Source organism: Saccharomyces paradoxus, chromosome II, assembly GCF_002079055.1.
Source record: "Saccharomyces paradoxus chromosome II, complete sequence".
NCBI lineage: Eukaryota > Fungi > Ascomycota > Saccharomycetes > Saccharomycetales > Saccharomycetaceae > Saccharomyces > Saccharomyces paradoxus.
The window spans coordinates 310,798-337,274 of NC_047488.1; the positions used below are offsets into that span (position 1 = coordinate 310,798).

At 38.8% G+C, this 26,477-nt stretch overlaps 13 protein-coding genes and 1 non-coding gene across 14 annotated transcripts; 6 read left to right on the forward strand and 8 right to left on the reverse strand.

Moving 5' to 3' along the window:
• Window positions 1-234: 234 nt before the first annotated feature.
• SPAR_B01350 (uncharacterized protein) lies at window positions 235-474 on the forward strand (the record flags this gene model as incomplete). The annotated part of the gene is made up of 1 exon (XM_033908737.1): window positions 235-474. The coding sequence occupies one exon, from the start codon at window positions 235-237 to the stop codon at window positions 472-474; it is 240 nt and encodes a 79-aa protein (XP_033764628.1).
• Window positions 475-596: 122 nt separating this feature from the next.
• On the forward strand, window positions 597-3,356 carry EDS1 (Eds1p; the record flags this gene model as incomplete). The annotated part of the gene is made up of 1 exon (XM_033908738.1): window positions 597-3,356. The coding sequence occupies one exon, from the start codon at window positions 597-599 to the stop codon at window positions 3,354-3,356; it is 2,760 nt and encodes a 919-aa protein (XP_033764629.1).
• Window positions 3,357-3,585: 229 nt separating this feature from the next.
• HMT1 (protein-arginine omega-N methyltransferase HMT1) lies at window positions 3,586-4,632 on the reverse strand (the record flags this gene model as incomplete). Its single annotated transcript, XM_033908739.1, has 1 exon — window positions 3,586-4,632. One exon carries the CDS (start codon window positions 4,630-4,632, stop codon window positions 3,586-3,588), a length of 1,047 nt encoding a protein of 348 aa, XP_033764630.1.
• Window positions 4,633-4,930: 298 nt separating this feature from the next.
• On the reverse strand, window positions 4,931-5,617 carry PDX3 (pyridoxamine-phosphate oxidase PDX3; the record flags this gene model as incomplete). The annotated part of the gene is made up of 1 exon (XM_033908740.1): window positions 4,931-5,617. The coding sequence occupies one exon, from the start codon at window positions 5,615-5,617 to the stop codon at window positions 4,931-4,933; it is 687 nt and encodes a 228-aa protein (XP_033764631.1).
• Window positions 5,618-7,738: 2,121 nt separating this feature from the next.
• Window positions 7,739-8,971, reverse strand: CSG2 (mannosylinositol phosphorylceramide synthase regulatory subunit; the record flags this gene model as incomplete). Its single annotated transcript, XM_033908741.1, has 1 exon — window positions 7,739-8,971. The coding sequence occupies one exon, from the start codon at window positions 8,969-8,971 to the stop codon at window positions 7,739-7,741; it is 1,233 nt and encodes a 410-aa protein (XP_033764632.1).
• Window positions 8,972-9,214: 243 nt separating this feature from the next.
• SCO1 (Cu-binding protein SCO1) lies at window positions 9,215-10,120 on the reverse strand (the record flags this gene model as incomplete). Its single annotated transcript, XM_033908742.1, has 1 exon — window positions 9,215-10,120. One exon carries the CDS (start codon window positions 10,118-10,120, stop codon window positions 9,215-9,217), a length of 906 nt encoding a protein of 301 aa, XP_033764633.1.
• Window positions 10,121-10,565: 445 nt separating this feature from the next.
• Window positions 10,566-13,457, forward strand: CHS2 (chitin synthase CHS2; the record flags this gene model as incomplete). The annotated part of the gene is made up of 1 exon (XM_033908743.1): window positions 10,566-13,457. One exon carries the CDS (start codon window positions 10,566-10,568, stop codon window positions 13,455-13,457), a length of 2,892 nt encoding a protein of 963 aa, XP_033764634.1.
• Window positions 13,458-14,225: 768 nt separating this feature from the next.
• ATP3 (F1F0 ATP synthase subunit gamma) lies at window positions 14,226-15,161 on the forward strand (the record flags this gene model as incomplete). The annotated part of the gene is made up of 1 exon (XM_033908744.1): window positions 14,226-15,161. The coding sequence occupies one exon, from the start codon at window positions 14,226-14,228 to the stop codon at window positions 15,159-15,161; it is 936 nt and encodes a 311-aa protein (XP_033764635.1).
• A 447-nt stretch (window positions 15,162-15,608) lies between these two features.
• Window positions 15,609-16,505, forward strand: FIG1 (Fig1p; the record flags this gene model as incomplete). Its single annotated transcript, XM_033908745.1, has 1 exon — window positions 15,609-16,505. The coding sequence occupies one exon, from the start codon at window positions 15,609-15,611 to the stop codon at window positions 16,503-16,505; it is 897 nt and encodes a 298-aa protein (XP_033764636.1).
• A 397-nt stretch (window positions 16,506-16,902) lies between these two features.
• Window positions 16,903-18,912, forward strand: FAT1 (long-chain fatty acid transporter FAT1; the record flags this gene model as incomplete). Its single annotated transcript, XM_033908746.1, has 1 exon — window positions 16,903-18,912. One exon carries the CDS (start codon window positions 16,903-16,905, stop codon window positions 18,910-18,912), a length of 2,010 nt encoding a protein of 669 aa, XP_033764637.1.
• Window positions 18,913-19,053: 141 nt separating this feature from the next.
• Window positions 19,054-20,247, reverse strand: CST26 (putative acyltransferase; the record flags this gene model as incomplete). Its single annotated transcript, XM_033908747.1, has 1 exon — window positions 19,054-20,247. The coding sequence occupies one exon, from the start codon at window positions 20,245-20,247 to the stop codon at window positions 19,054-19,056; it is 1,194 nt and encodes a 397-aa protein (XP_033764638.1).
• Window positions 20,248-20,511: 264 nt separating this feature from the next.
• On the reverse strand, window positions 20,512-22,581 carry QDR3 (Qdr3p; the record flags this gene model as incomplete). Its single annotated transcript, XM_033908748.1, has 1 exon — window positions 20,512-22,581. One exon carries the CDS (start codon window positions 22,579-22,581, stop codon window positions 20,512-20,514), a length of 2,070 nt encoding a protein of 689 aa, XP_033764639.1.
• A 384-nt stretch (window positions 22,582-22,965) lies between these two features.
• Window positions 22,966-24,681, reverse strand: TCM62 (Tcm62p; the record flags this gene model as incomplete). Its single annotated transcript, XM_033908749.1, has 1 exon — window positions 22,966-24,681. One exon carries the CDS (start codon window positions 24,679-24,681, stop codon window positions 22,966-22,968), a length of 1,716 nt encoding a protein of 571 aa, XP_033764640.1.
• Window positions 24,682-25,390: 709 nt separating this feature from the next.
• SPAR_Btrna7V lies at window positions 25,391-25,464 on the reverse strand. Its single transcript has one exon. It is a non-coding gene; the product is annotated as a tRNA-Val (tRNA).
• Window positions 25,465-26,477: the final 1,013 nt, after the last annotated feature.

A 26,477-nucleotide genomic window follows, 5' to 3' on the forward strand; every position in this document is an offset into this window, starting at 1 on the left:
CTCTTCAACTTTGAATTATTTACTCTTTGAATGCCTGTCCATTACTTTCAATTGGTATGTAGTGATGTGCGATGGGTTAATAGGAACTTTTACAGTTTTCCCCACATTGAGCCTACGTCTAAGGGTACAAACAAGCTTTCCCCAGCGTTTGTTGTTGCGGGAAGGCAACAATGGGAAGGCAACAATAGCCATACGCATCACATGGAGTAACTCAAGGACGGAGAAAGAAGATTTATGCCCAGAATTACTTGGTGTAGACAAGGAATACACCCCTTTGATGCTTCACAACTAATTGGTGGTATGCAGGTGCTGCTCCCCCACGCTACTGATTACCCCGGTTCCGCTCTATTTGACGCGGCTACGAAACTCGGCTTCGAGCAGTCCGTTAACTTAAACTACACTGAAAATCATTGGTTAAAACAGCACTCCTGTCAGTATCTGAATGTGTTCTTGCAACAAGCACAACCGGAATGATAAAGAGTCACGTTGGTAAATTTTATCCTTGCAAGATTAACATTTTGCTTTGCAGCTTTGGAACCGTTCGTAGCTGTAGTTTGCTACGTAAAAATACATAACAATAGAATATTCTATCAAAAATGCCACAGCATGTTCCTAACTTATATGGCACAACAATTCCCAATTCTTATGAACGCACAAATACTTCAGCGTCGACGGGGGAAGTAAATCGGTCGGATTCTTCGAGGAATTGTAAAAGAGGCAGTGAGGGGAGCACGAAGCAAAGGAAGAAGGCCTCTCGCGCTTGTGACCAATGTAGAAAGAAAAGAATTAAGTGCAGATTCGATAAACATTCTGGGGTTTGTCAAGGGTGCTTAGAAGTTGGCGAAAAGTGTCTATTTGTTAGAGTCCCATTGAAACGTGGTCCTGCGAAAAAGAGGTCCACTGGAATATCTAGTGAAAATTTCAGTTTGGATAATGATCCTCTTCATTACAGACCAAGAACACATTCATACCCAATGAACTTGGGAGACAACCATTTACCATCGCTTGCTCGGAATTCTTCTTTCCCTTCGATTAGCAGTTTATTCATTCCCCCAATAACTACTCAATCGCAACAATTTGTGAAGGTACCGTATGATGACATTAAGCGTAGACGTTCTCTAGCTACATTACACAGTGATTCATCGATATCTACAGAATTTGGGGGTAATTATCGCTTAGACCAAAATTTAGGTATTGGGCAAGAGGGGAAGGATATTGCAATGAAAGGCACGATAACGCCGGTGGAGGAAACGAGCGCGTGCTCATCTAATGTTCGTCGTCAGGGTTCGCAGTCCTTTCCACTTCAAGAACAGCGCGCTAATCCCTACATTAATCCTTTTATCTTTGGAAGATCCAGGCTAAGCAGTATTTCTTACACAAGTGAAGCTACAACATCAGAAGGTAACACACAGAGTAAAGACCAATATATGCTTACTCCCAATAGCGTACGCTCCGTTGAAAAAGAACGGTTAAACTCGTTGACTGCTGGATGTTCGAACAAAAAATCAAGCATAGATGATAAAAGTGACAAGTGGGAGAAGAATTCAACTTGGAAGCCAGTATACCGGTCAGCGGATCCTTCTCGTTCTAACTCCGGAAAAACCGTTCCCTTGAAACAAGAAGCCAGTGTTAAACCGCCAATTCTTAGCGCTAACAGACAGTATGATGAAATCTCCTTTTGTAAGGTTTTAGACATCTACTATGATTTTTTCCATATTAATTTTCCCATAATACCGATCAACAAAAATAAATTTACTGGCATGCTTATTCCTAAGAAACCACAAGTGTTTGATGAAACCCAGAAAATTAGCAATGAAATTATTGAACGGTTTAAAACCGCCTTAGAGATTTTGGTATTTTGTAAAATAAAACAAAGGAGATCATCAAAATCAACAAAATCGTGGTCCCGTGACAATTTATGCGATTTTCAAAAAGGGTTGTATTACATTCAGAATTTCAACAAATGTATAGATGACTGCTTTCGAAGTTTAATTACTGTTAAATCGATATTAAGACAAAATTCCAGTGTTATACCTTCAAGGATAAAGTTCATTTACTTTTCGACAATGATCATGTTGAATTTCATCTTGATATTGACCGGTGATGAGAGCTCGCTTTTGTTAGGCCCCTCCGTTGGGGTTTTTAACGAATTTAAAGCTCATAAATTATTCCTACCTTTTGAGAATACTGCCTCGATGCCACTATTAAATTCAAACGAAAAGATTGATGACGAACAACTGGACTATGCTGTATTGTTCAAAAGGTCGTATATCCTTTTAAATATTTTGGATACGCTACAGAGCTTCCGGCTAGGTCAACCGAAATTAATCAATTTAAATTTTGGTAGCCCCATTGGCACGTATTTTAGCGACGAAATAGGTCATAACCAAATTGTTGAAAAAAATCCCATAATTTTGGACAACATTCTACGAAATCTTAAACTTGGTGAATTTATAACATACTTTGTCCTTAACAGAAAATCTTTGCAAGTAGATATATCCCAACATCTGTTATTCACGAATCAAACGGATTACGAAGATTTCGCTGTTGATAAAGGTGAACACAATGATATAGCTGACAAATTTCAATTTCTTTTGAAGAAAAAGGAAAGTTTAATCAGAGAATTGCTAAATATTGAACAAAAAAATGGCCATATTCTGAAAACTTCCTGGAATTCGGATGCTGAAATGAACAAAATTGGAGAGCTGGTCTGCTCAATGATTACTCTGACATCAGGTATATTAGATTCGATTGCAAATGTGAATGCGGAGAACTCAGTTGATTTGGATTCGAAGCCACTTCCGAACACATATTCTGAAACGGACAGCGAAGAAGAATCAATGTCACCAACACAACGCATTACCCCCAACCTTGCCAATGAAGAAAATAAGCGCTACACAACCAAGTACTTGACCGGAACTGTGTCTGTTTTCATACTGCCGATGGTGGAAGAATGTTCTAACATCATTAGATTGATAGGACCAATACCCACCACATTAATAAGTTTGTACATCCGTAATGGAAATATGGCTAAGGGAATGAATAACAGAATTATGATGTTGTCCACTGCGCTGAACGAATTGGTGCAAATAACCGCACTATTTAATGTACTGGAACCTTTTAGGCAAAATGTACATGACCTTGCTAAACGCTACAATGCCGACGCCATGAGTGGTAACGGATGCTACAAATCGGTGATGAAAAACATTTATTCGGGAAAATGTGTGGCTAGTAACGCCTCAAACGTTGCGCCATTAGAGGAAGAAAACAAAAAAATATTGGAAAAGTTTGCTGACATAGGTTGGAAATTGATGGATGATTCAGAATTGGGTTGTTGCTGTTGTTTTTCTGACTAACAGTCGTGCTAAGAGGGTGAAAAATAGAATCCTAATGAAGGATAGATAAGTAGATTTTTTCTTTTAAAAACTATAGTACAAGGACATGCAAAGTCATATATCTAAACTAGTTCTGGTACACGACCAACAATAAAAGGGTAACAACGTATACACATATTCGCGTCAATGATATGAATGAGTTTGTTTATTTGTTTTTCAAAATTTTTTCTTTCTCTGGCGGACAAAAGTCTTAATGCATTAAATAAGAACCTTCGTTTTTCCTGCTTCTTGAATTACCGTCAATGCCATTGGATTCGAACTTGTAAGAAATTTTGATATTTAGGTCTCTGTTATTTTTCTCATTTGGAGAGCAAACCAATTCACCTTCAATGGTGTCACCAGTTTCAGCATCTAAATCATCAGGGAAATAGAATATCGTTTGTTTCCAGTGAGTGTATGGGGCATGAGGGCCAGTAGAGAATTCAATAGGTCTCTTCCCCTTTGGAGCAGGGAAAACAATGTCGAACCAGGTAACTACACCATTAATCATATCTTGTCTCTTGGCAGTCAATTTAAAATTACTCTTAAACGCTAGATCTGATATTTTTACTGTATTTAAATCAAACTCGATCAACTTATCTGAGGTGGTGTTGACATTGTTTCTTTCCACAGTATCGACAATGGGCTCGTGTAAGACTAACGGAACGAATGGGGAATAATCAAACCCATACACGTCCTGCCAATAATTCAACTTCTCGTCTTTATACTGGGAGTCTTCTAAACCAGCCAAATGGATAGAACACTTGTCAGGAAAGATCAAACCGCCTTCCACCAAGTAGTGGTCTCTGGCGTAAAGAACGGTGTCCATCATGGACTCGTATAGTAGAAAGTAACCCATCCATTCAGAAATTATGATATCAACTTTAGGGAAGGGTAAATGAACGTCCTCCAATTTGCCCCTTAACAAAGTGATCTTGTCGCTGAACCCATTCAACTCTACTAATTCTTTTGCCATCTCGATAATGCTTGACATATCAACACCGATGACATGCTTCGCACCGTGCTTAGCGGCAAACATGGATAGAATACCTGTACCGCAACCAACATCTAACACAATCTTGTCCTTGAACAAATCCTTATTTTGGATAATTGCGTTTCTGTAGGATAGGGTACGAACGGTATCTTGAAGCATCTCTTCGTGAATACCATAATGATCGTATGAGTTGAAGTAGTGTTGTTCGCTTTCGGCAAGCTTGGTCTTTTCTGTAGCAGAATCCTTCACGGCTGTCTTACTCATTGTGTTTTCCTTGGGTGAGGTTGTCAGTTCTGCTCCTTTCTTGGAAACGACAAGGTGAGCGCAAACAGCTCATCTCCTCAACTATTTTTATAGCATACAGTTTCCCTTTGTGAAAAATTTTTCCCGCAATCTTCCAATTTCGAAAATTCCTTTTTCTTTTTTTTTTTCGGTATATTCTGACATATTACCCTGTAGGCGGTATAGAAAGTTCACTATACAGTATAAAAGAGGACAATGAGAAAGAATTATACGGTGTTAAGAGGCCAGGCCAGGCATCGAAACCTTTATTTCTAGTCCCTCATGGAGCCAGTCTAACGACTTTCCATGGGTCATTTTCTGTTTTTCTTCTGTAAACAAATCTATCATGCAATCTGGAAGGTCTACCTTGCCAGAACTCAATCTCCAATGGGACGATTCTCAAGCCGCCCCAATAATCTGGGCATGGAATGTCTTCATCGTCCTTGAAACGCTCGGTGTTTTTCTGGGTCAACTCGTCCAGTTCTTCTCTGTTTTTGATAACATCCGACTGGCGTGAGGCCCATGCACCGATCTTGGACCCACGAGGTCTTGTCTTAAAGTACCTTTCAGAAGTTTCCCTGTTAACATGCTCCGTGATACCTTCAACCCTCACTTGCCTTTGCAGATCCTTCCAGAAGAATACTATTGCCGCGTTCGGATTGGTAGCGATATCATGGGCTTTTCTAGAGGTTCCCCAGTTGGAATAAATGGTAAACCCTCTATGGTCGAGTTCCTTAAAAAGAAGAATCCTGGACGACACCCTCCCACTAGGTAATTCCGCGGATGAAAAAGTAATTGCTTCTGGCAACGTTTCCCTTGGGTCTTCCTTGGCTTCGTTGAACCATTTGGTGAAAAGATCAATAGGATCGTCTGTGAGTTGCTTTTCATTCAAAGTGAACTTATCGTATTGATACGTCTCGGGGGCAAAGATGATTGGTTTTTGAGTCTCCTCAGCTTGTTTAGTCATTGTCGGTGCAGATCTGTGAAGTGTGCTACTAGTTTATGTACAGTATCTTTCAAAGCCTTAATCATGCAGATTAGTCATTTCTTCTTTCTTCCAAGTTGCGGCCCCCTCTAGTACTTACAATTTACCCGGGCCTAGCTTCCGGTGGCATCTATAAGAGCACTATTGGGTTGGTGAGTAGACCCGCTCATATTTGCATATACTGCTTACCAAGATTAGGTGTGTACGCGTGTGTATGTGTGAACTACAGTAGTGTTATGAAATACAGCCTGAAAGACGAAAAACTTCACAACGGAACTTAAGTGGTTCATTAAACATCTATCTGCCAGCTTAGAGAGACTACCCGTGGGTGAGAAATACGCGGGCAGCCAAAAATACTGGGTGTTGTATTTTTACTTGGGTTAGTAGGAAAAGGATTTTATATATAACAAAATATATGGTGAAGAAAGAAGAGCAATTCTGCCAAAGCTTTTTATATCTAAATGCCAAAAAAAAATTAAAAAGGAAATAGGAGAAAAGTTTTCAGCGCGCGAAGTCGCGAAAAAACGTCTACTTCAGTAATGGCGGCATACAGATCTCGAGCTTCTCGGTTTAAAGGCTTTCTTTATAGCTTTCAATACGACTTATCCGGTTCGAGAATACACTACAAAGGAAGATAGGTAACCTATTAAAATGTCAGCGGCTGTTGCGTTTGCTTAGTTGTTTTTTTTTTTAGTATTTTTTTTTTGTACGTTTTCCGTTTGAATTTTCTATCATGCAAGCCTCAGAGATTTGGTAGATGCTTAATGATGTAAAGGTTGCGTTGAATTTTGGATTGTTCTCTCAAGTTAGCAGGCAGGTGCACTTTTCTCTTTTACGAAGGACTTCGAGTGCACTGGGGTCAGCATAGATACTTGTGTGTACGTATATTTGTGGTTTTTGTTATTTTTCTACTTATAGATGGCTAAAATCTGAGTTTGAAAGATGGCCACCATAAATTCTTAAAAGTGGTATCGCATTTAGCCCCCCTTCGTACCAATTCTGTTTTCGTCTCAAGCTCTTCATTACTACAGCGCAAGTCTACCATTACCACACCCACACACAGATACCACGGCTAATGTTTATTAGTTAAGTTTCCATGAGCTCACTCTTTATTCTTTTCCTCGTTTTCTTATACCTAGTATGTTTTCTGGCGCTTTTTGAAGTGACAGAAAAAAGGAGTTTAAATTAGATTTGCAAACGGACGGTACTAAATACCGTCACTTTTACGTCTAACTTATCGTTAACTCTGCAAAAAGAAAACAAGAAAAAGAAAATCAGTGAATAGGAGTATATATAGAAATGGTTTATTCTATTTTTTTTTGTTTTTCAGTAGATTTTCGCCTTTAAAAGAATAAATTCCATTAAAAAAAGGAAAAAGAAAAATCTATTCACTGAACTTGCTGATAGAATTTGCAAATGTGTCAAGTGCATCAAGGAGAAGATAGAGGAAAAACTCGATAAGGCAAACAAGCCAAAAGGCAAGGATGCCCTTTCTCAAGCATTGTTAGGATTATGGGCTACCAGTAAGCGAAAAATGATACAGGACAGAAAAAACATAATTCGAGATTTTTCAGGATGGATTTTTTTAGGTATCTATCAAAACTATTCTGATGATCAATACAGTATTTTTGTCGCATTACTATTACGGTAGTGCAGACATTAGTTTCCAAGCGGAAGAAACTGTGTGTTCATTTTATGGATTTTCGTGTTGTACGATTTTTTTCAGTTGCGTTAGCAACTACGTGCCCACAATACTTCCGATGCATTTAGATAATTTTTGGAAACATTTTTTTCTCGATATATATTTTTATAAACTGTAGAAATTGCACGTACTTACTCTGTACCTAGTTTTATAAGCGTTTTTTAGTCGATTGTACGTGGCCTAGGTGTGCGGTACCCTTCTTAATGCATATGGTAAGGCCTACCAAATGGCTTCTTTTTTTTAGAATATACAATATATAAGTAAAAATAAAACGATATAAGAACATCCCAGTAATTGTCTTAAAATGATCGAATGTTTGAGTGGGGGGGTTTTTATTTAGGAAAAGCGAATAATTGCATATGCTTGCTACATCATCAATCGTATAAAGTCCGTTGTCGCCACTAATGGTGGTATTTACCTTCCCCGAGCGTTACCGATAGGACCAACAAACTTACAGTTAACATTATGTATCCTATGACTTCCCATCTAACGATGGTGGTTTGCGTAGGTTCGCAAACCCATTCAGCCAACCCCATAAAAATAATAGCCCCCAGGTTGCATGTTGTCAAATATTCAGCAGGAGCCTTGCGATTCAGCTCTAGTATCGAAATCAAGCTCGGTAAGGATCCAAAGATAATCGAACCTAGTAGAGAAAACCAAAAGCTCTTGTCATTATAGAACAAGGAGATGGATTCCATGGATCCACGGGAGGGGAATTTTGGAATGAATGGCAAAAGTATTATCATACCAATAATACCGATTAGGGCCATATGGGTACTTTGCTTAACCAAGACCACAGCAGAGTTTTCGTTTTTGGAAATGTTACTGCAAAACCAACGGTTCCATAACACGGCAAACGGTCCCATGATCAAGGCACCGAGACCGCAAATCAGAGCACCCTTCAACCTGTCAAACAAGAAAGGGTCTGAAAGTTCTCCCGTGTTAGGGTTGACGGACAGCTTCCCAGCAAGCATATCACAGGTAGCCTTCGTGTATGAGATAATCAAAATGCCAATGACTGCGTTCATCATGATGAGGAAATTACGGAAAACGTAGTTCTTTCTGGAGATCCCACAAACACCATATAGTAAGGTAACAATTTCGAAAATGGCAGTGTTCTGCATCAAAGCAACATCAAATGCTGGTGATAATGACAAAGCCATGTTGTAGGTCAAATCAGCGACAATCATTATGAGAGCCAGTACTGTTAGCTTAGCCACATATTTGAAAGTAGCCACAGATATGATTTTTTGCTTCTGCTGTTGGGCTGGGATCCGTGGTTGAGGATCGTCCAACACGTGCGAGAATGTGTCAACATCTTCGTTTGTCACAGACCCGCTATTGTTGCTGTCGAACTGGGAATTTCTGTTCGAGTCAGGGTCAGAGACAAACATCGGTCTCATTTTCTTCCAAAGTCGAGATGCAGGTACCAAGAGCAGCCACGATGCAAAATACATAAAGGTCAGATAGAAGGTTAATGAGCTTGAGTTTCCATTGTCGCCGTTAGTTTCGGGTGTTGCGATTGTGCCATTGGGTCCCACAGGGATTTCTTTCCTGGATTGTATATTAGACAAACATTTTGTTTGAATCACGTAGCCTATTACACTCGAAAACCAAAGTAGTGTAGTGGACATGGCGCTGTATCTTTGTTTGTTATCGTGCTAACTCACCAGCTCAAGAGCAGACCTGTCCTTGGAGAAAACGGCCTGCAAACACTTCTTCAATTTGATCTTCCCACGTTCACATAGCCTCCTTTAGAGTGGGAGCGTTTTTTTTTTCTTGCGATAGTCCCTTGGCCGGGTGATAGCCGTTATGATTAAAACGGGTTATAGCATTATAGCGTTATGTACAGGGAAGAAAGTGATGAATCTACAATCCTATTTAAATAAGAAGGAGTACCAAGCCTCCTTCTGCTTAGCGCGCTGCTCTGCAGGCACATAGCTCTTGACGTGTTCCACGATCTTATCCACGCCTGTCTTCTCGTCATAATTTCTACCCAAGGCGTCCACGAACTGTCCCTCAGGGTCCATGAGATAGAAGAAAATGGAGTGGTCTACCAAATAATCTTGGCCCGGTTTGACGTTTGGAGGCGTAGAAAAGTATACTCTGTACTTCTTGCATGCGTTCTTTACCTCATCGAACGTCCCCGTCAATCCCAAGATGGAGGGATGAAAGTCGCTCAAGTACTCTTTCAATACAGCAGGGGAGTCTCTCGCTGGGTCGCAGGTTATAAACAACGGCTGCAGAGTAATGCCATACTTTGAAGAAAGAGTGTTGAGCCATACACCGAGCTTGTCCAGTTCATCAGGACAGATGTCGGGGCAATTACTAAACCCAAAGTATATTATAGAAAACTTACCCAGAAGGTCTTTCTCCGTAAACTCATTGCCATACATGTCCTCCAGATGAAAGGGTCCTCCTAGCGAAGGTTTCCCGTACCCTCTGTTTGCTTCAGCCTCCTTCTGCGTCTCCAATCTGTGTTTCTCCTTGTTGAAGAAATAAGAAAGCGCTCCACCGACTGCTAGGAATAGAGCAATGGCCTTCCCCGTGGAAAACTCGATCGAGCCTTCCCGCACTTTCCCGTTATCCTTGATGGGCGTACCTCCTACAGGTACTCTGCTTAATGGTTTCTTGCCATTTGGTTGCCACAGGCGCGTTCCAGTGAAGAATCCCCTTTGAGTGAGCAATTTAGCGCCATTGCCACTCATTCTTGCGGTTCGCAATTGAAACCTGGAACTGTCATGGAGCAATCTCAGATTGGCACTTCTCGATAACTTCAGCATCTTTTTCACGTTCGCTATCTTTTCTGTTTCTTTTACCATATACGAGTATATTCCTAATAAATGCAAATTATAAACACAATAGACACCATTACACTATTTTCTCACTTTTTTTCTGGGGATATTGCCATTAATTATTATTTCCGTTTATTTCCTTCTATTAGGGCTTTAAAACACCGGGTAGGGCTGAATACTTTCAGGGGACTCGAACCCTAGTGGATGCCCTAAATAGATTGTTTACATATTTCCCCTTTGGGTATAATAGCATCTATATTGAAATTCAAACAACTTCATTTAGTTTCAATTGAGAATTCGAGGACTCTCCCTTGGGATGGCGCCAGTCTATTTAATTATCTTCCAGGTTATTGTTGTTGATTTTTTGACCCAGAAGAGAAGAGATTACAAGATATACACAGACCTAAATAAAACTATAGCCATATAAAAACAAATGACGAGAAATCCATTCATGGTGGAACCCTCGAATGGGTCGCCTAACAGACGTGGTGCTTCAAACCTCTCAAAGTTTTATGCGAGCGCTAACAGTAACTCTCGGTGGGCCAACCCGAGTGAGGAGAGTTTGGAGGATGGTTATGACCAATCGAACGTTTTCCAAGGCCTTCCGGCATCTCCTTCTAGAGCTGCGTTAAGATACTCCCCAGATCGTCGTCATAGAACTCAATTTTATCGCGATAGTGCACACAACTCCCCTGTTGCTCCTAACAGGTATGCTGCTAATCTACAAGAGTCTCCCAAAAGAGCAGGCGAAGCTGTTATACATCTGAGTGAGGGCAGTAACCTTTACGCTCACGGTAATGCCGATATACCGGTAGATCCCTACCACCTATCACCTCAGCAGCAACCTAGTAACAATCTGTTTGGGAGTGGCAGGTTATATTCTCAAAGCTCGAAATACACGATGTCTACTACTTCCACAACGGCACCCTCTCTCGCAGAAGCAGACGATGAAAAGGAAAAATACCTCACTTCGACCACTTCTTATGATGATCAGTCTACAATCTTCTCTGCAGACACTTTCAATGAAACTAAGTTCGAACTGAACCATCCGACGAGACAGCAGTATGTAAGACGTGCCAATTCTGAGAGCAAAAGAAGAATGGTCTCAGACTTGCCTCCCCCAAGCAAGAAAAAGGCACTACTGAAACTAGACAACCCTATACCAAGAGGTTTGTTAGATACTTTGCCTCGGAGAAATTCTCCTGAGTTTACGGAAATGAGATACACAGCTTGCACTGTGGAACCTGACGATTTTCTGAGAGAAGGCTACACTTTAAGATTTGCCGAGATGAACAGAGAATGTCAAATCGCCATTTGTATTACTATGTACAATGAAGATAAATATTCGCTGGCAAGAACTATCCATTCCATCATGAAAAATGTTGCTCATCTTTGCAAGCGTGAAAAATCCCATGTCTGGGGCCCCAACGGCTGGAAAAAGGTCTCTGTTATTTTGATTAGTGACGGTAGAGCAAAAGTCAACCAGGGATCTCTTGACTACTTAGCTGCTCTGGGTGTTTACCAAGAAGATATGGCCAAGGCTTCTGTCAATGGTGATCCGGTCAAGGCGCACATTTTTGAATTGACGACTCAGGTTTCTATCAATGCCGACCTGGATTACGTCTCAAAGGACATTGTCCCCGTGCAATTAGTCTTTTGTCTAAAGGAAGAAAACAAGAAAAAGATTAATTCCCATCGTTGGCTGTTCAATGCATTTTGTCCTGTCTTGCAACCTACTGTCGTTACTTTGGTTGATGTTGGTACACGTTTGAACAATACAGCAATTTACAGATTATGGAAGGTTTTTGATATGGATTCAAACGTGGCCGGCGCTGCAGGTCAGATTAAGACTATGAAGGGAAAGTGGGGATTGAAGCTTTTCAATCCATTAGTTGCATCGCAAAATTTCGAATATAAGATTTCGAATATTTTAGATAAACCATTAGAAAGTGTTTTCGGTTATATCTCTGTTCTTCCTGGTGCCCTATCCGCATATAGATATAGAGCCTTGAAAAACCATGAAGATGGAACTGGTCCTCTTAGATCGTATTTTCTTGGTGAAACTCAAGAGGGCAGAGACCATGACGTCTTCACTGCAAACATGTACTTGGCTGAAGACAGAATTCTTTGTTGGGAATTGGTCGCCAAACGAGATGCAAAATGGGTTCTAAAATATGTTAAGGAAGCCACTGGTGAAACGGATGTCCCTGAAGACGTTTCCGAATTTATTTCCCAAAGAAGACGTTGGTTGAATGGTGCAATGTTTGCTGCAATTTATGCCCAATTACATTTCTATCAAATTTGGAAAACTAAACATTCTGTCGTGCGCAAGTTCTTCCTGCATGTTGAGTTTCTTTACCAATTTGTTCAAATGCTTTTTTCCTGGTTTTCTATCGCAAATTTTGTCCTTACCTTTTACTATTTGGCAGGATCAATGAATTTGGTTATTAAACATGGTGAGGCCTTATTCATTTTTTTCAAATATTTGATCTTTTGTGACTTGGCAAGTTTATTCATTATTTCCATGGGTAATAGACCTCAGGGCGCGAAACATTTATTCATTACTTCCATGGTTATACTATCTATATGCGCCACATATTCTCTGATTTGCGGGTTTGTTTTTGCTTTCAAGTCATTGGCTTCTGGAACAGAATCACACAAGATATTTGTCGACATCGTTATTTCATTACTCTCCACCTATGGCCTCTACTTTTTCTCATCACTAATGTACCTAGATCCTTGGCACATGTTTACATCATCTATACAGTATTTTTTGACACTTCCCGCCTTTACATGTACCCTACAGATTTTTGCCTTTTGTAACACGCACGACGTTTCTTGGGGTACTAAAGGATCCACACAGGAATCAAAGCAATTATCCAAGGCCATTGTTGTTCAAGGACCAGATGGGAAACAGATTGTGGAAACAGACTGGCCTCAGGAAGTCGATAAGAAGTTTTTAGAAATAAAAAGCCGCTTGAAGGAACCGGAATTTGAAGAATCAAGCGGAAATGAAAAGCAATCCAAGAATGACTATTATAGAGATATAAGAACCAGAATTGTGATGATTTGGATGCTGTCAAATCTCATACTGATTATGTCTATTATTCAAGTCTTCACTCCACAAGATACTGACAATGGTTATTTGATCTTTATTTTATGGTCTGTGGCTGCTTTAGCTGCCTTTAGAGTGGTTGGTTCTATGGCCTTCTTGTTCATGAAATATTTGCGCATAATAGTAAGCTACAGAAATAAAGTGGAAGGCAGCGGCTCTTGGGAAGTTTCCAAATTAGACTTATCAAACGTTTTCCACAAAAAGGGCTAGCGCAAGCCATTATTTGCCAGCTCATTATTCTAATTCCTACCTTTTTCTCGTCCTTTTTAGAAAATGTACCGTTTACGATAAACCATTCTACTCCAGGATACTTTCGACATTTCTCTTCTAGACTTTTTTATATATAATATACATATTTCAATACCAAGTGTAATGTAGCATAACATAATCTTCTTTCTTTTCACTTCGAGGCCTTGCTTTCCTTTTTTAGAAAGTTGTGCCACAGTAATTAGTGACGCTAATGTTTTCTAGCATTTTTTTTAGTCTAAACTAAAACTTTAAAAGTACAGAAGTTTTTCGAGTAATAAGACATCTTTCCGAGGGTGCTATCAAAAGTTTGTTAAGGAGAATAAACTCCTATTTTACGTAAGTCCTTATGTGGAGAGCGTCACCATTTTATTACACCTCGCAGATATCAAAACACAGAGTAGTTCTCGACAAGACAAAAAAAGATACATGATCAAGAGTAGTGGCGTTAATTAGAAAACATATGACAAGTGTAGACTATAGTGGCCAATTCAATATTTGACGAGTATACAGTAGTTCTTTATCACGTGATAGAGAACCAATGAGCGGCGAGCGACTGCGCGAGGCACCCGGCCCGCAATAAAGATTAAGGACAGGTCCCGAAGGGAGATGCTTAGTTGATTATCATTCAGTTAAAAAAGACAAAGAAGAAGTTATAGATACTGAACCGCCGTGGTGATTTTAAGTGGAACAATTGAGGACGAGCTGTAACCAGTATTTTATTCAGTAATCATGTTGTCAAGAATTGTATCTAGCAATGCAACACGCTCCGTGATGTGCCACCAAGCCCAAGTGGGCATTCTTTACAAGACTAACCCAGTGAGAACTTACGCTACTTTGAAAGAAGTGGAAATGCGTTTGAAATCCATCAAGAATATTGAGAAGATCACGAAGACTATGAAGATTGTTGCATCTACAAGATTGAGTAAAGCTGAAAAGGCTAAAATCTCCGCAAAGAAGATGGACGAAGCTGAGCAGTTGTTTTACAAGAACGCCGAAACCAAAAATTTGGATGTCGAGGCTACAGAAGCAGGTGCTCCTAGAGAATTGATCGTTGCTATTACCTCGGATAAGGGATTGTGTGGTTCCATCCACTCCCAATTGGCTAAAGCTGTGAGAAGACATTTGAACAATCAACCAAACGCCGATATAGTCACCATTGGTGATAAGATTAAGATGCAACTATTGAGAACCCATCCTGACAACATCAAATTGTCTATCAATGGTATTGGTAAAGATGCCCCAACTTTTCTAGAATCTGCTTTGATTGCTGATAAGTTATTGAATGTCATGAAAGCCGGCACCTATCCAAAGATTTCCATTTTCTACAATGACCCAGTGTCTTCCATATCTTTTGAACCTTCTGAAAAACCGATCTTTAACGCCAAGACCATTGAACAGTCCCCATCGTTCGGTAAATTCGAAATCGACACGGACGCAAACGTTCCAAGAGATTTGTTTGAATACACTTTGGCTAACCAAATGTTGACAGCAATGGCTCAAGGTTATGCTGCTGAAATCTCTGCCAGAAGAAACGCTATGGACAACGCCTCCAAGAACGCTGGTGACATGATCAACCGTTACTCTATCTTGTATAACAGAACAAGACAAGCCGTTATCACTAATGAATTGGTTGATATTATTACTGGTGCTTCCTCTTTGGGATGATAGAAAAATCTCCCTGCATTGCCTCTTTATTTGACGTTGTTTTTGTAGAACATGAAACGAATTTTGACTTGATGAGACAAAGTACATATCCTAAGAAAAACCTTAAATAAAAAAGAAAAGATAATAAATACTAAACACTACTATATATTCAGGTAAAATACAAAAATTATAACATTTTTAAAACGTTTTTCTTGAAAGTTCTTCTCGCTTTGGTGTTTTTCCCATTTTAGGTTATAATGGTTTCATGTATGTGTCAGTTGAAAATATGGCTAATGTACAAATGAAACGGGTTGAGAAAATGGAAACGATATATAGCCTTGTTGAAAGGAAAAAGGCAGTAGTATATATTTGTAGAATGCCTATCAACTGTTTTTTGTATCTTAGTTTCTTGATTGTCATTTTCTAAAAGAAACAACAAAAAACAAACAAGCAAAACAGAAGAAAAAAATGGTCGCTATCTCAATGATTTGGTTTTTCACCAAACGTATGCCTAGGATATTTGCATTAGCCTTTAATTTAATTTCAATATTTCTTTTGATTTTTCTCCTAATCGGCTGCTACAATCCGTCAAATCAATCAACCTTTTTAGTCAAGTACAAATTTGATGATAACTCACCGTTTTATTCGATCATAGAAAAATCGTATGAAAAATCCAACACGACCATAGGCCTAGAGGAAGTCATTATAAGATCTGGTTACATGGGTGTTTGTATTGATAATATTCCCTCTCAGTATAGCTCATACAATAATATGACTACATTCTCCAATTCAATTTGTTATGCAAGAAAGAATTTAAGCTCGGTTCCCTTGTATAGAGATTTGGAGATTCAGCTCTCAAATATTGCATCTTCCAGTTCCAAAACCCAGTCAAGCGTTGTCCTGAACATTTTGAAGTTGGCCCAACTAACTTCGGTTAATGTTATACATCCATACGTTTTAATGACGACAGTAATTTTGACAATTCTAATGTTTTTATTTATTCTATACGTAACTGTCCCTAAGCTACCATTCAAACTAGCTGTCAATAGATTTCTGTTGTTGCTAAGTCCAACGATAGTTTTGACATGGGGGATTGGTGCCATGTGGACTCATGTTGGTATAAATGCCAGTTATAGATTAGTCCCGTCGTCAAGCATGAATATAATCACTGTCAAGAAAGGTAAAAAGGCAGCAACAATGGCATGGTTTAGCTTTGCATTCCTACTTTTAGATAGCGTGATTTTATGGTTAATATTTTTGAGAGATAGGAAAAGCTTGAAAGAGGAAATTGATAATGTCCCATGTGCGCAGGGTAGATACAACAACTACTCTTCAGATTCATCCACATTGCACTCCAAAGTGTAGTTTTTTCCCACAAAGGCGCATATAACTTTTAACTAGATATTTCTGTATGTTAAGACTTAAGAAAAGGAGAAAGGATTCATATAGTTAGACACAGAAATAACAAAATGTGATAGCATGTAAAACTATTTAGTGTTCGGTAATCAAGCAATAAGATAAAAAAAAGTGCCAACTTAAGCTCGAACTGTTACTGTATATTTTATTTACTGTCACCTTGATGAACGACTAAAGAGATAGAGAGCGGGTTTTTCGCAAAATGGAACAAAGCTGCAGGAATTTTTCATAAATACTAATATTAGAGCAAAAAAATAAAGTACCTTAAAGTCTTAAACAGAATCGAGGAATCCAAGTTATTCAAATATAATACTGCTCAACTATTAATAGGCTGCAAAGAGTGACCATGTCCCCCATACAGGTTGTTGTCTTTGTCTTATCAAGGATTTTCCTGCTATTCTTTAGGCTAATTAAGATAATTATAACCCCTATCCAGAAGCCGCTAGGTTACCTATTTGGTGATTATTTTAAAGAATTAGATCGTAGATATGGATTCAAGGAGGACTGGTATATTATCCCTTACTTTTTGAAAAGCGTGTTTTGTTATATCATTGATGTGAGAAGGCATAGATTTCAAAACTGGTATTTATTTATTAAACAGGTCCAGCAAAATGGTGACCATTTAGCTATTAGTTACACCCGTCCCATGGCTGAAAAAGGAGAATTTCAACTCGAAACGTTTACGTATACTGAAACTTATGACATAGTGCTGAGATTGTCTCATATCTTGCATGTCGATTATAATGTCCAGGCCGGTGACTACGTGGCAATCGATTGTACCAATAAGCCTCTTTTCGTATTTTTATGGCTTTCTTTGTGGAACATTGGCGCTATTCCAGCTTTCTTAAACTATAATACTAAGGGCACTCCGTTGGTTCACTCTTTAAAGATCTCCAATATTACGCAGGTATTCATTGACCCTGACGCCAGTGATCCGATCAGAGAATCTGAAGAAGAAATCAAAAATGCACTTCCCAATGTTAAATTAAACTATCTTGAGGAACAAGATTTAATGCATGAACTTTTAAATTCGCGATCACCGGAATTCTTGCAACAAGACAAAATTAGAACACCATTAGGTTTGACCGATTTCAAACCCTCCATGTTAATTTATACGTCTGGAACCACGGGCTTACCTAAATCAGCTATTATGTCTTGGAGAAAATCTTCGGTAGGTTGCCAAGTTTTCGGTCATGTTTTACATATGACTAATGAAAGCACTGTTTTCACAGCAATGCCTCTGTTCCATTCCACTGCCGCCTTATTAGGTGCATGCGCCATTCTGTCCCACGGTGGTTGCCTTGCGTTATCGCATAAGTTTTCTGCCAGTACATTTTGGAAGCAAGTTTATTTAACAGGAGCTACGCACATTCAATATGTCGGAGAAGTCTGTAGGTACCTCTTACACACTCCGATTTCCAAGTATGAAAAGATGCATAAGGTGAAGGTTGCTTATGGTAACGGGCTGAGACCTGACATTTGGCAGGATTTTAGAAGAAGGTTCAATATAGAAGTTATTGGTGAATTCTATGCCGCAACCGAAGCTCCTTTTGCTACAACCACTTTCCAGAAAGGCGACTTTGGAGTTGGTGCATGTAGGAACTATGGTTCTGTCATTCAATGGTTTCTGTCATTCCAACAAACATTGGTGAGGATGGATCCAAATGACGATTCTGTTATATATAGAAATTCTAAGGGTTTCTGTGAAGTGGCCCCCGTTGGCGAACCAGGTGAAATGTTAATGAGAATCTTTTTCCCTAAAAAACCAGAAACTTCTTTCCAAGGTTATCTTGGTAATGCGAAGGAAACAAAGTCCAAGGTTGTGAGGGATGTTTTCAGGCGTGGCGATGCTTGGTATAGATGTGGGGATTTATTAAAAGCGGACGAATATGGATTGTGGTATTTTCTTGATAGAATGGGTGATACGTTCAGATGGAAATCTGAAAACGTTTCCACTACTGAAGTAGAAGATCAGTTGACGGCTAGTAACAAAGAACAATATGCACAAGTTCTTGTTGTTGGTATTAAGGTACCTAAATATGAGGGTAGAGCTGGTTTTGCGGTTATTAAATTAAGTGACAACTCTCTTGACATCCCTGCCAAGACTAAATTATTAAATGATTCCTTGGCCCGGTTAAATCTACCGTCTTATGCTATGCCTTTATTTGTTAAATTTGTCGATGAAATCAAAATGACTGATAACCATAAGATTTTGAAGAAGGTTTATAGAGAGCAAAAATTACCGAAGGGTTTGGATGGTAATGACACCATTTTCTGGCTCAAGAATTATAAGCGTTACGAAGTTTTAACCGCTGCTGATTGGGAAGCTATCGATTCTCAAACAATTAAATTATGATTTGATGTTCTTGGATTGGATACGGTATTTTTCTTCACAAGAAAGTACGTATGCAAGCGCAATATTGATAAAGAAAGGAACAAAAGTTTTATATCTATCTATATATGTACGTAAAAATATACGGAAAAGAGTATTTAAATTTTAAAAAAAAAAACAATAGAGTTTATAAACCAACCAAATTATTGTTAAAGCTGGTAGTATTAGCACCTCGGTTAATTCGATACGATTGATTTTGAAGCTATCGGTAACCGAATGGTTTGTTTCTAGATCACTTACAAATGATCCTGTGGAATAATATCTTTCCATTAAAGCATCCTTCTCACTCCAAATTTTGTACAGCCATTCCGAAAATTCATGTTCGTCTTCTAAGGGGATATCTTTGACATCAAATGCTCTGATATGAATGTCGACTAACTTCGGGTATCTTCCTTCTAAAAATATGCTCTTCAACCCGTATATCAGCTCCCCATATTCTTCTTGCTTCACACCGGAGTAGCCAATCGTAATATCATAAAGATTTTCAATACTTGGCTTCAACTTTTGTAGCGAGTATCTCAACCCTGTAGAATGAGGTAATAGTACATTTTTAAACGGCTTTTTCTCTATTTTGGCAGCGTATTTAGCACTCTTTTGCCGGGTGTCAGCGCTGAGATTTGTACCTTCAGGGAAGAGGATGAGATTATACGGCCAATGGATTTGTTCTGGATCAATAACCTCTGGGTTCCATATGCTCTCGCCTTCCTCACTTATGCGCTCAGGCGACTTCCCAGCAAGTGAGCCGACACCCCTTGCATTCGAATCAAGGCCAGCAAGGCTATTGCTTAGGGTTATTTTATCTTGAGCCCACTTTCTACTCATAAAAATGAAATTATAATTTCTCATACCGAAACCCAGAATAGGAATAGATGCCAACGATTTTTTTAGGATGATGAACACGTTAGCCCCTAAGTTCGATGTATATGCTAACCACCATAAAAATATCCAATCCGTGTAGATTTGGTGATTACAAATAGTCACAGAATTGGATTTCAAATGAGATAAAATTCTATTCTTCTTTAAGTCTTTATAAAAAGTACCTTTGGGAACACTGGAATTTTCAGTAGTGATTCTCACAGCAGATGGTGCGACCACATGCAGAATGGATGATACTAAGACAATAAATAGTCTTTTGGTTTTATTAAGACCGATTTGTTTCCTTACATTATTTCTACAGTAAATAGTCTTATAGGTAAGTTGGAGAAACAAAAGAATAAGACATCCCTGGAAGAAAATCAATAGAGAAATACCTGGGACGACAACTTCTCTAACTTTATGGGTTATTTTTTGATGCAGCATCAGCTTTTGTGCCCTCGCTAGTAATTTTAATACCAGTGGACCTTAATAAATCCTTTCCTTTTGTTGGCCACCGTTCATTAGAACTTTCGCGTTTATATTTCTTTTTCTGATGAGTTTTTCGCCTCTTGAGAAGTTGAGCATTATTGATATTACTTTTAGTACAACAACAATATACTATAAACTAAAGTAAACTATATATGCATCGCCCGATGAAAGTCAAGAATGGGAAGCTTTGTACTTCCTTTTTTTTTTTTGCCATTATGATCAATCAATTTTGTCGTACAATTTTTGCAAGTCGTAGTTCTCTCTCCAGTAATCACCATGCTTCTTCAAAATTATAAGTACACTACTGGCACCCAGAACGATAAAGGCTAGCATTGTGAAGGCCCATCCAGTCCCCATGCCGTTTAACATGGGCGTGGTGACAAAGACTGCGGTTGCGGCCAAGATTTGTCTTATTAAATTATTCAATGCGACACCTGTGGCACCCTTTCCCGGCAGGGAATCGACCAAGTAGGAAAGGGTAGCACCAATTGTCATCATAGCGGCATATCCAAAAAGCGCTGTTCCAATTAGTGGCGTTACCCAGTGACATTTTTTATCTAGGCACCAGCCAAATATCAGTAGCGCGATGGGGAAAGATATCACAGATGTAACAACATTCCATGATATACGGGCTTCAGGTGCAAGAATGCCATATTTCTCTTTGTACCTTTTTAAAAGCATGTCTACCCAACGCCCGCCGTAAATAGAAGCGAAGAAGTATGTTACAGAGTTTGGAATATACAGCAGACCAATGTATAATGGTTTAAAATTGTAGGGAGGCCTCGAATATTTATATTCCACCGTCATATTAACAAAGTATACTGTGGAAAAGGAAATTGCGGAAAATGTTATTGCAAGCGCCACAGGCGGGTATTCTAGGAAGTGTAGTGATTTTAAAGGTTTGATAAAATAAATAAAAAAGGTGTCCCAGACCTTCCTCGCTGCTGATACCTCTTTAGGAGCAATTTCACCCCCACTACTGGATAGCACCTTTTTGACTTGTTCTTCCAGGTTGGTTTGTAATTTTCTCAGACTATTTTCTCGGATAGATCTTGCTAATTTTGGATCTGTTGATCTTATCCTTGTAACTTGTGCCGTAGTTGCATCGATACCACTATCATCTAACTGATATTCATACAAGCTTCTACTTGCCTCTGTATAAATCCGTTGCAATTGGGTTTCCCTAGCTCGACCATCAAAAGTATCGGGGCTAGAGTGACTTTCTAAATCTAGCGAATCTCGGTCCCTTACCTCTCCAACATAGTTATGTTTTTCAGTAGAGAGTGTAGCGGCTTGGTTTTCTATTTGATCTGCCCCATCTTCTCCCCTCTGATAATCATCCTGTATCTCTTGTTGTTCGCTATTGTCTACTTGAATACGTCTTTCAGCCAAAATTTGAGCAATAGCGCCTTTGGAATCTTGCTTTCTTAATGTTTCAGGTAATAACACTGTCAAAAGAATAACATTACATCCAGATAGAATGACCATAAACCATTGAGTGGATCTCCAAGGCCAGCGATTCACCAACAGAGACCCAAAAATTGGAGATAAAAGCGGAGCCAATAGTGGACCCAAATAATAATAACTCAAATTTTTACCTCTATCTTCACTAATATATAGATCGGCGACCGTACCAGCACCTACACTTTGGACACTGGCAGAAGCAGCCCCACAGAGCATTCTCAGGACAATAAAAGAGTTGATATCAGGGGCTAGAGCAGACCCGATATTAAATGCGAACAGTAATGCAAAAGAGGTGATGTAAGTAGTTCTTCTGCCCTCTAACTCGGATAGAGAAGACCACCATAATGGGAAAACGCCGAGACTTAAAAGGTATACACCAATTGAAACGTTCACCATAATCACTGAAGTTTTAAATTCCGTTGTGATTGAGTTGATTGCTGGGAAGATGATTGATGTACCCATGGGGCCCATCATGGAAGAAAATGCAATTAAAAAGACAATCATCTTCTTCATCATCGGTGGATAATCTCTGGCATCTTTGAACTCTGGTATAATCGCAAGTTGAGGTAACAGCCCTCTGCGTTCACTCTTAGGAACAACATATTCTTCATCCTTCAGCCTACTTAGTTGGTTGTCCTTGCGTTCATGGCTATCCGATGCCGCAGTTTCCAGTTTGTTCTTTTCATAATCATAATCGTTGCGTTCGCTGTGCAGGCTGCTGCTGCTTTCCTCACCGTGTATTATAACCTGATTGTTGGGTAGTGAATTGTCTGAGTAATTACTCCTCAGAGACCCTATATTCGACTGTGAACTTGAAGCTTGCATGTTTATCACTTCCTGGCCCTGGTTCTAGCATAGACGTTAAAAAGTTAGAGAAATGTGTCTCCATATGCCTTTAACCCTGCTTTCTTTTAAGGACACAAAGACACAGCTATTACAGCAAATTTCGTGTTGGTTTCTATCTTATCTAATCCATAATCTTTCAGTATTTTAATCTAATCGCAATTATCCAGATTTGGAATGAGATGGTTCAAATCCCCAAAGTAGATGGTGTAACTACTGAGGTGTGGAAAAACCCCGAGTTTTTCCGACGCCGCGTAAAAGAAATTGAGCAGGAATAATATGAGAAGGTAAAAGTGATAAAAGGCAGCGCCGTAGCAATGTCTATTTACAATGACTCATTCTGACTACTTAAAAGTATGTAAAGCTTTATCTGTGCCGTTCAGGCTTTTTGTATACACATGTGATAATTGTATTACAGCTTGTAAGTAATTCAATGAACGTTTCTACGCCGGCTAAACATGAATCCATCTTGTTCCACGGTTCTAAACTTCCACCTTTTACCGTATTCATCGGTTCTGAATTGGGAGAACACTTAGCCAGTTGAAAGGACTTTTCGTTTATAGTATCTGCTATCAGGCTACTGATTTCATAATAGTTATACCCATATACATTCTTAAAAGCCACCTCAGATGGAAGAACAACTGCTGATAAAACAGCATCTATGCCCACCTTAGTCATGAAATTCGATTCATTGGCTTTCAGTCTGTTTAGACCAGGAACTGTTTTCAATAGGGAGACACCGTAGGCAGGAATGAACCCTTTGGCCAGCCCGTGACATAAGGTGTTATTCAAGAAATTATCTAGAGCATTTCTTCTTTGGTCGATTTCGATTTCATTATGTCCACCAATGCTTAAAGTGACCGTTTTTTGGAGGAAGGATTTTGGAACTTTATTTGAAAGTGCTTCAGTACCAATGGAGTTATATAGGAATGCCTCCCCTGTGGTTGCCTTTATGGATTCAACATTGCCATAATATTTGTCTGCACACATTTTACTTGGCACTAACGGGCTATATTCTGGTGAGTAGATGCTATCATATCCGCAAGGTAACCTTAAAAATTTTATAAAATCATGGTTTTCTTGTAGCGCTAAGTTATTGTTCGCCTTTTCCGAATACTTCACAACCACAATTCGGCTTTCATTATTTTCTCTCTTGTTTCTGTTATTATTAATTGTAATGGATGTCAAAGCATCACCTGTGCAATCTCCGTTGACGATTAAAAGGACAGATTTTTTCAACTTTCTTGCGTACGTTATTGTGGGTAGAATCTTATTAGCGTCTCGTAATGTTCCATCATACATAAGAACTAGCATATCTTTCTCAATAGAAACTAGTTTCTTAGTAGGTAACTCCAAGGATCTTAAATAGGACTCGTTACTATCTAAAATACCAGCTGGATATTTCCAACCTTTGAATATATCAACCTCATCGTAAGTCTTTTTGCCGTTTATGACTCGCACGATATCATCCGAAAACAATTCATAGTCAATGGCTTTTAGAACCCTTTTGACGCTTTGGCTATCCGAAGAGGAGAGAGCGAATTGTTCAACCAGGGCAACAATATTGTTTTGACTTTTCACCATAATCTTGTTTTTCTCGAGAAAATCTCTGATATATCGCAATCCGGTTTTAATCCCATTGATCACTTCCTTCTCGGGATATTTGAAATAGTACTCCAGTAAGGAACATGTCAAAGATGTTGAAGTTGACGTTAAGTTTTCCCGGATGCAATCCATGAACAGCTGAAGGCCAACCCTACCCAGCTTTCGTGATCTATTTGATTGAAGCCTTGTGTTGATAGCTTCATCCACCTGTAGGGAATCTACTAACTCACGCATTACGTTCTGTAGTCTCAAAGTGTCATGCGAACTAACGACCTGTGGCCTAGATTTATACTTAGGTTCATATATCAACGTTTTATTGTAGGAGGATGATGTTATTATTTTTTCCAGCAGTTTGATACCGGAGAGCATATCTCTGAGAACCTGAAGGTTTTTTGTCCTATAGACTGGGGTATGTAACGTTTTTATTGAACATCTCGTTTGATAATCTCCCAATTTCCTCAAACAATTTTTCAGCATACTCGTTAAAGCATAGGAGACTTTTATGTTTACAATAGTGTGGAAAAATTATTGGGGTTAAAGCTTGTAAATGATACACTGCTTCACTATTGAAGCTTTTCTTTCTCAAGGCATGGTAGAAGCAGCCTTTATTTTTTACATTTTTTAAAGCCATAACGGATTTAAATTGCGGAGATTTCAAATTCAAAAAAACTATATAAATTATTGAAAGCGGACTCATCTAAACACGAATTGGCATAGATGTATTGCTCCACAAAAGCAATACGTCCATACAACGGTGCCATCGATTTATAATGAAACCTCCGTAATGTTTAGGGGGTTTCATTGAAGTAAACTGCTGGAACCGAGATTAAAAAGACAACAGAGTAATTCATAAATGAATAAATGAAGACTCGGTTGTATTGCCCTTAAACGTTTTTAGGACTAGGTTGGCTGCCTCCTCACCTCAATTTTCTGGTAAGGGAGGTCTGCGTCAGGAATCTATTCGGATACCTTGGTAGTACTTTTAGGGGCACATTTTTTAGGTTTCCTTCTTGTTTTATTAGGTATCCCTGAGATCTGATACTAGTAAAGTCTTAACCTCCACAAACGGTGAAGGAAGTAAAGTACTTGGAGTGAGAAACGGTTTTCTTCTGAATAGAGAAGATAAAATATCTTTCCTGGAAGCCTTTACTGAAGGTGCTAACAGATCAACAAAAAGGAAAGAGCTTGATCCAACCGAGGTTCGAACTCGGGATCTTCGCCGTGTAAAGGCGACGTCTTGAACCACTGGACCATTGGACCGGAACTCGATGTTACGTTGTAATTAGATATATGTTAATAGTATGAATTTGAAATCTGCCCAATTCATATCCATTATTATGGCAGCCACTAAAAACACGTAGATTCAATGAATTTTTTGGTAAGAGTATAGGCCTTCAAACATCTTTACAGAGTATTCTCATACTATGTACATATTGGAATGAAATTCTAATATCATCTACCGACTAGTATTCATGTTACTAGTATAATAGCACATACGGTGTAAGAAGATGACATATATATTGAGAAACAGTCATCAAGTTTAGGGGAAGCTGAGACGCAAGGATTGATAATGTAATAGGATAATGAATGGCAACGTATAAAAGGAAAAGAAAATAAATTAATATTTATTACGTAGAATTATCGATTCCCTTTTGTGGATTCCTATATCCTCGAGGAGAACTTCTAGTATATTCTGTATACCTAATATTATAGCCTTTAGTAACAATGGGATCCTAACAATTATCTAATTATTCACCAAATTCTCAGTATATCTGTTGGAACGGGTGGGGCATTAATGTTAGTTTAAGTTGCTCTAGTAACAATCTGAATGGTTACATCGTATACTAATGTACATCTCAGATACGTCCAAATATAATTGTACCTAATTGTAGAATATGAAATATTATACGAGCAATGCAGATAGTACTACAATCGAGTTAACGATCTATTAATTGAACATTGGGGCGGTAGTTATATACATGAGTAATATGAGTCGTCGGATTGAACATATTTTAACTACCTGACCTATTATTATATTGGTCATACTACGATGAACCAATCGGCGTGTATTTTATGTACCTCTCTTATATGATATAAGAGGATCAACACCCATTCTTCTGAGAATTGGGTGAGTAATTAGATAATTGTTGGGATTCCATTGTTGCTAAAGACTATAATATTAGGTATACAGAATATACTAGAAGTTCTCCTCGAGGATATAGGAATCCACAAAAGGGAATCGATAATTCTACGTAATAAATATTAATTTATTT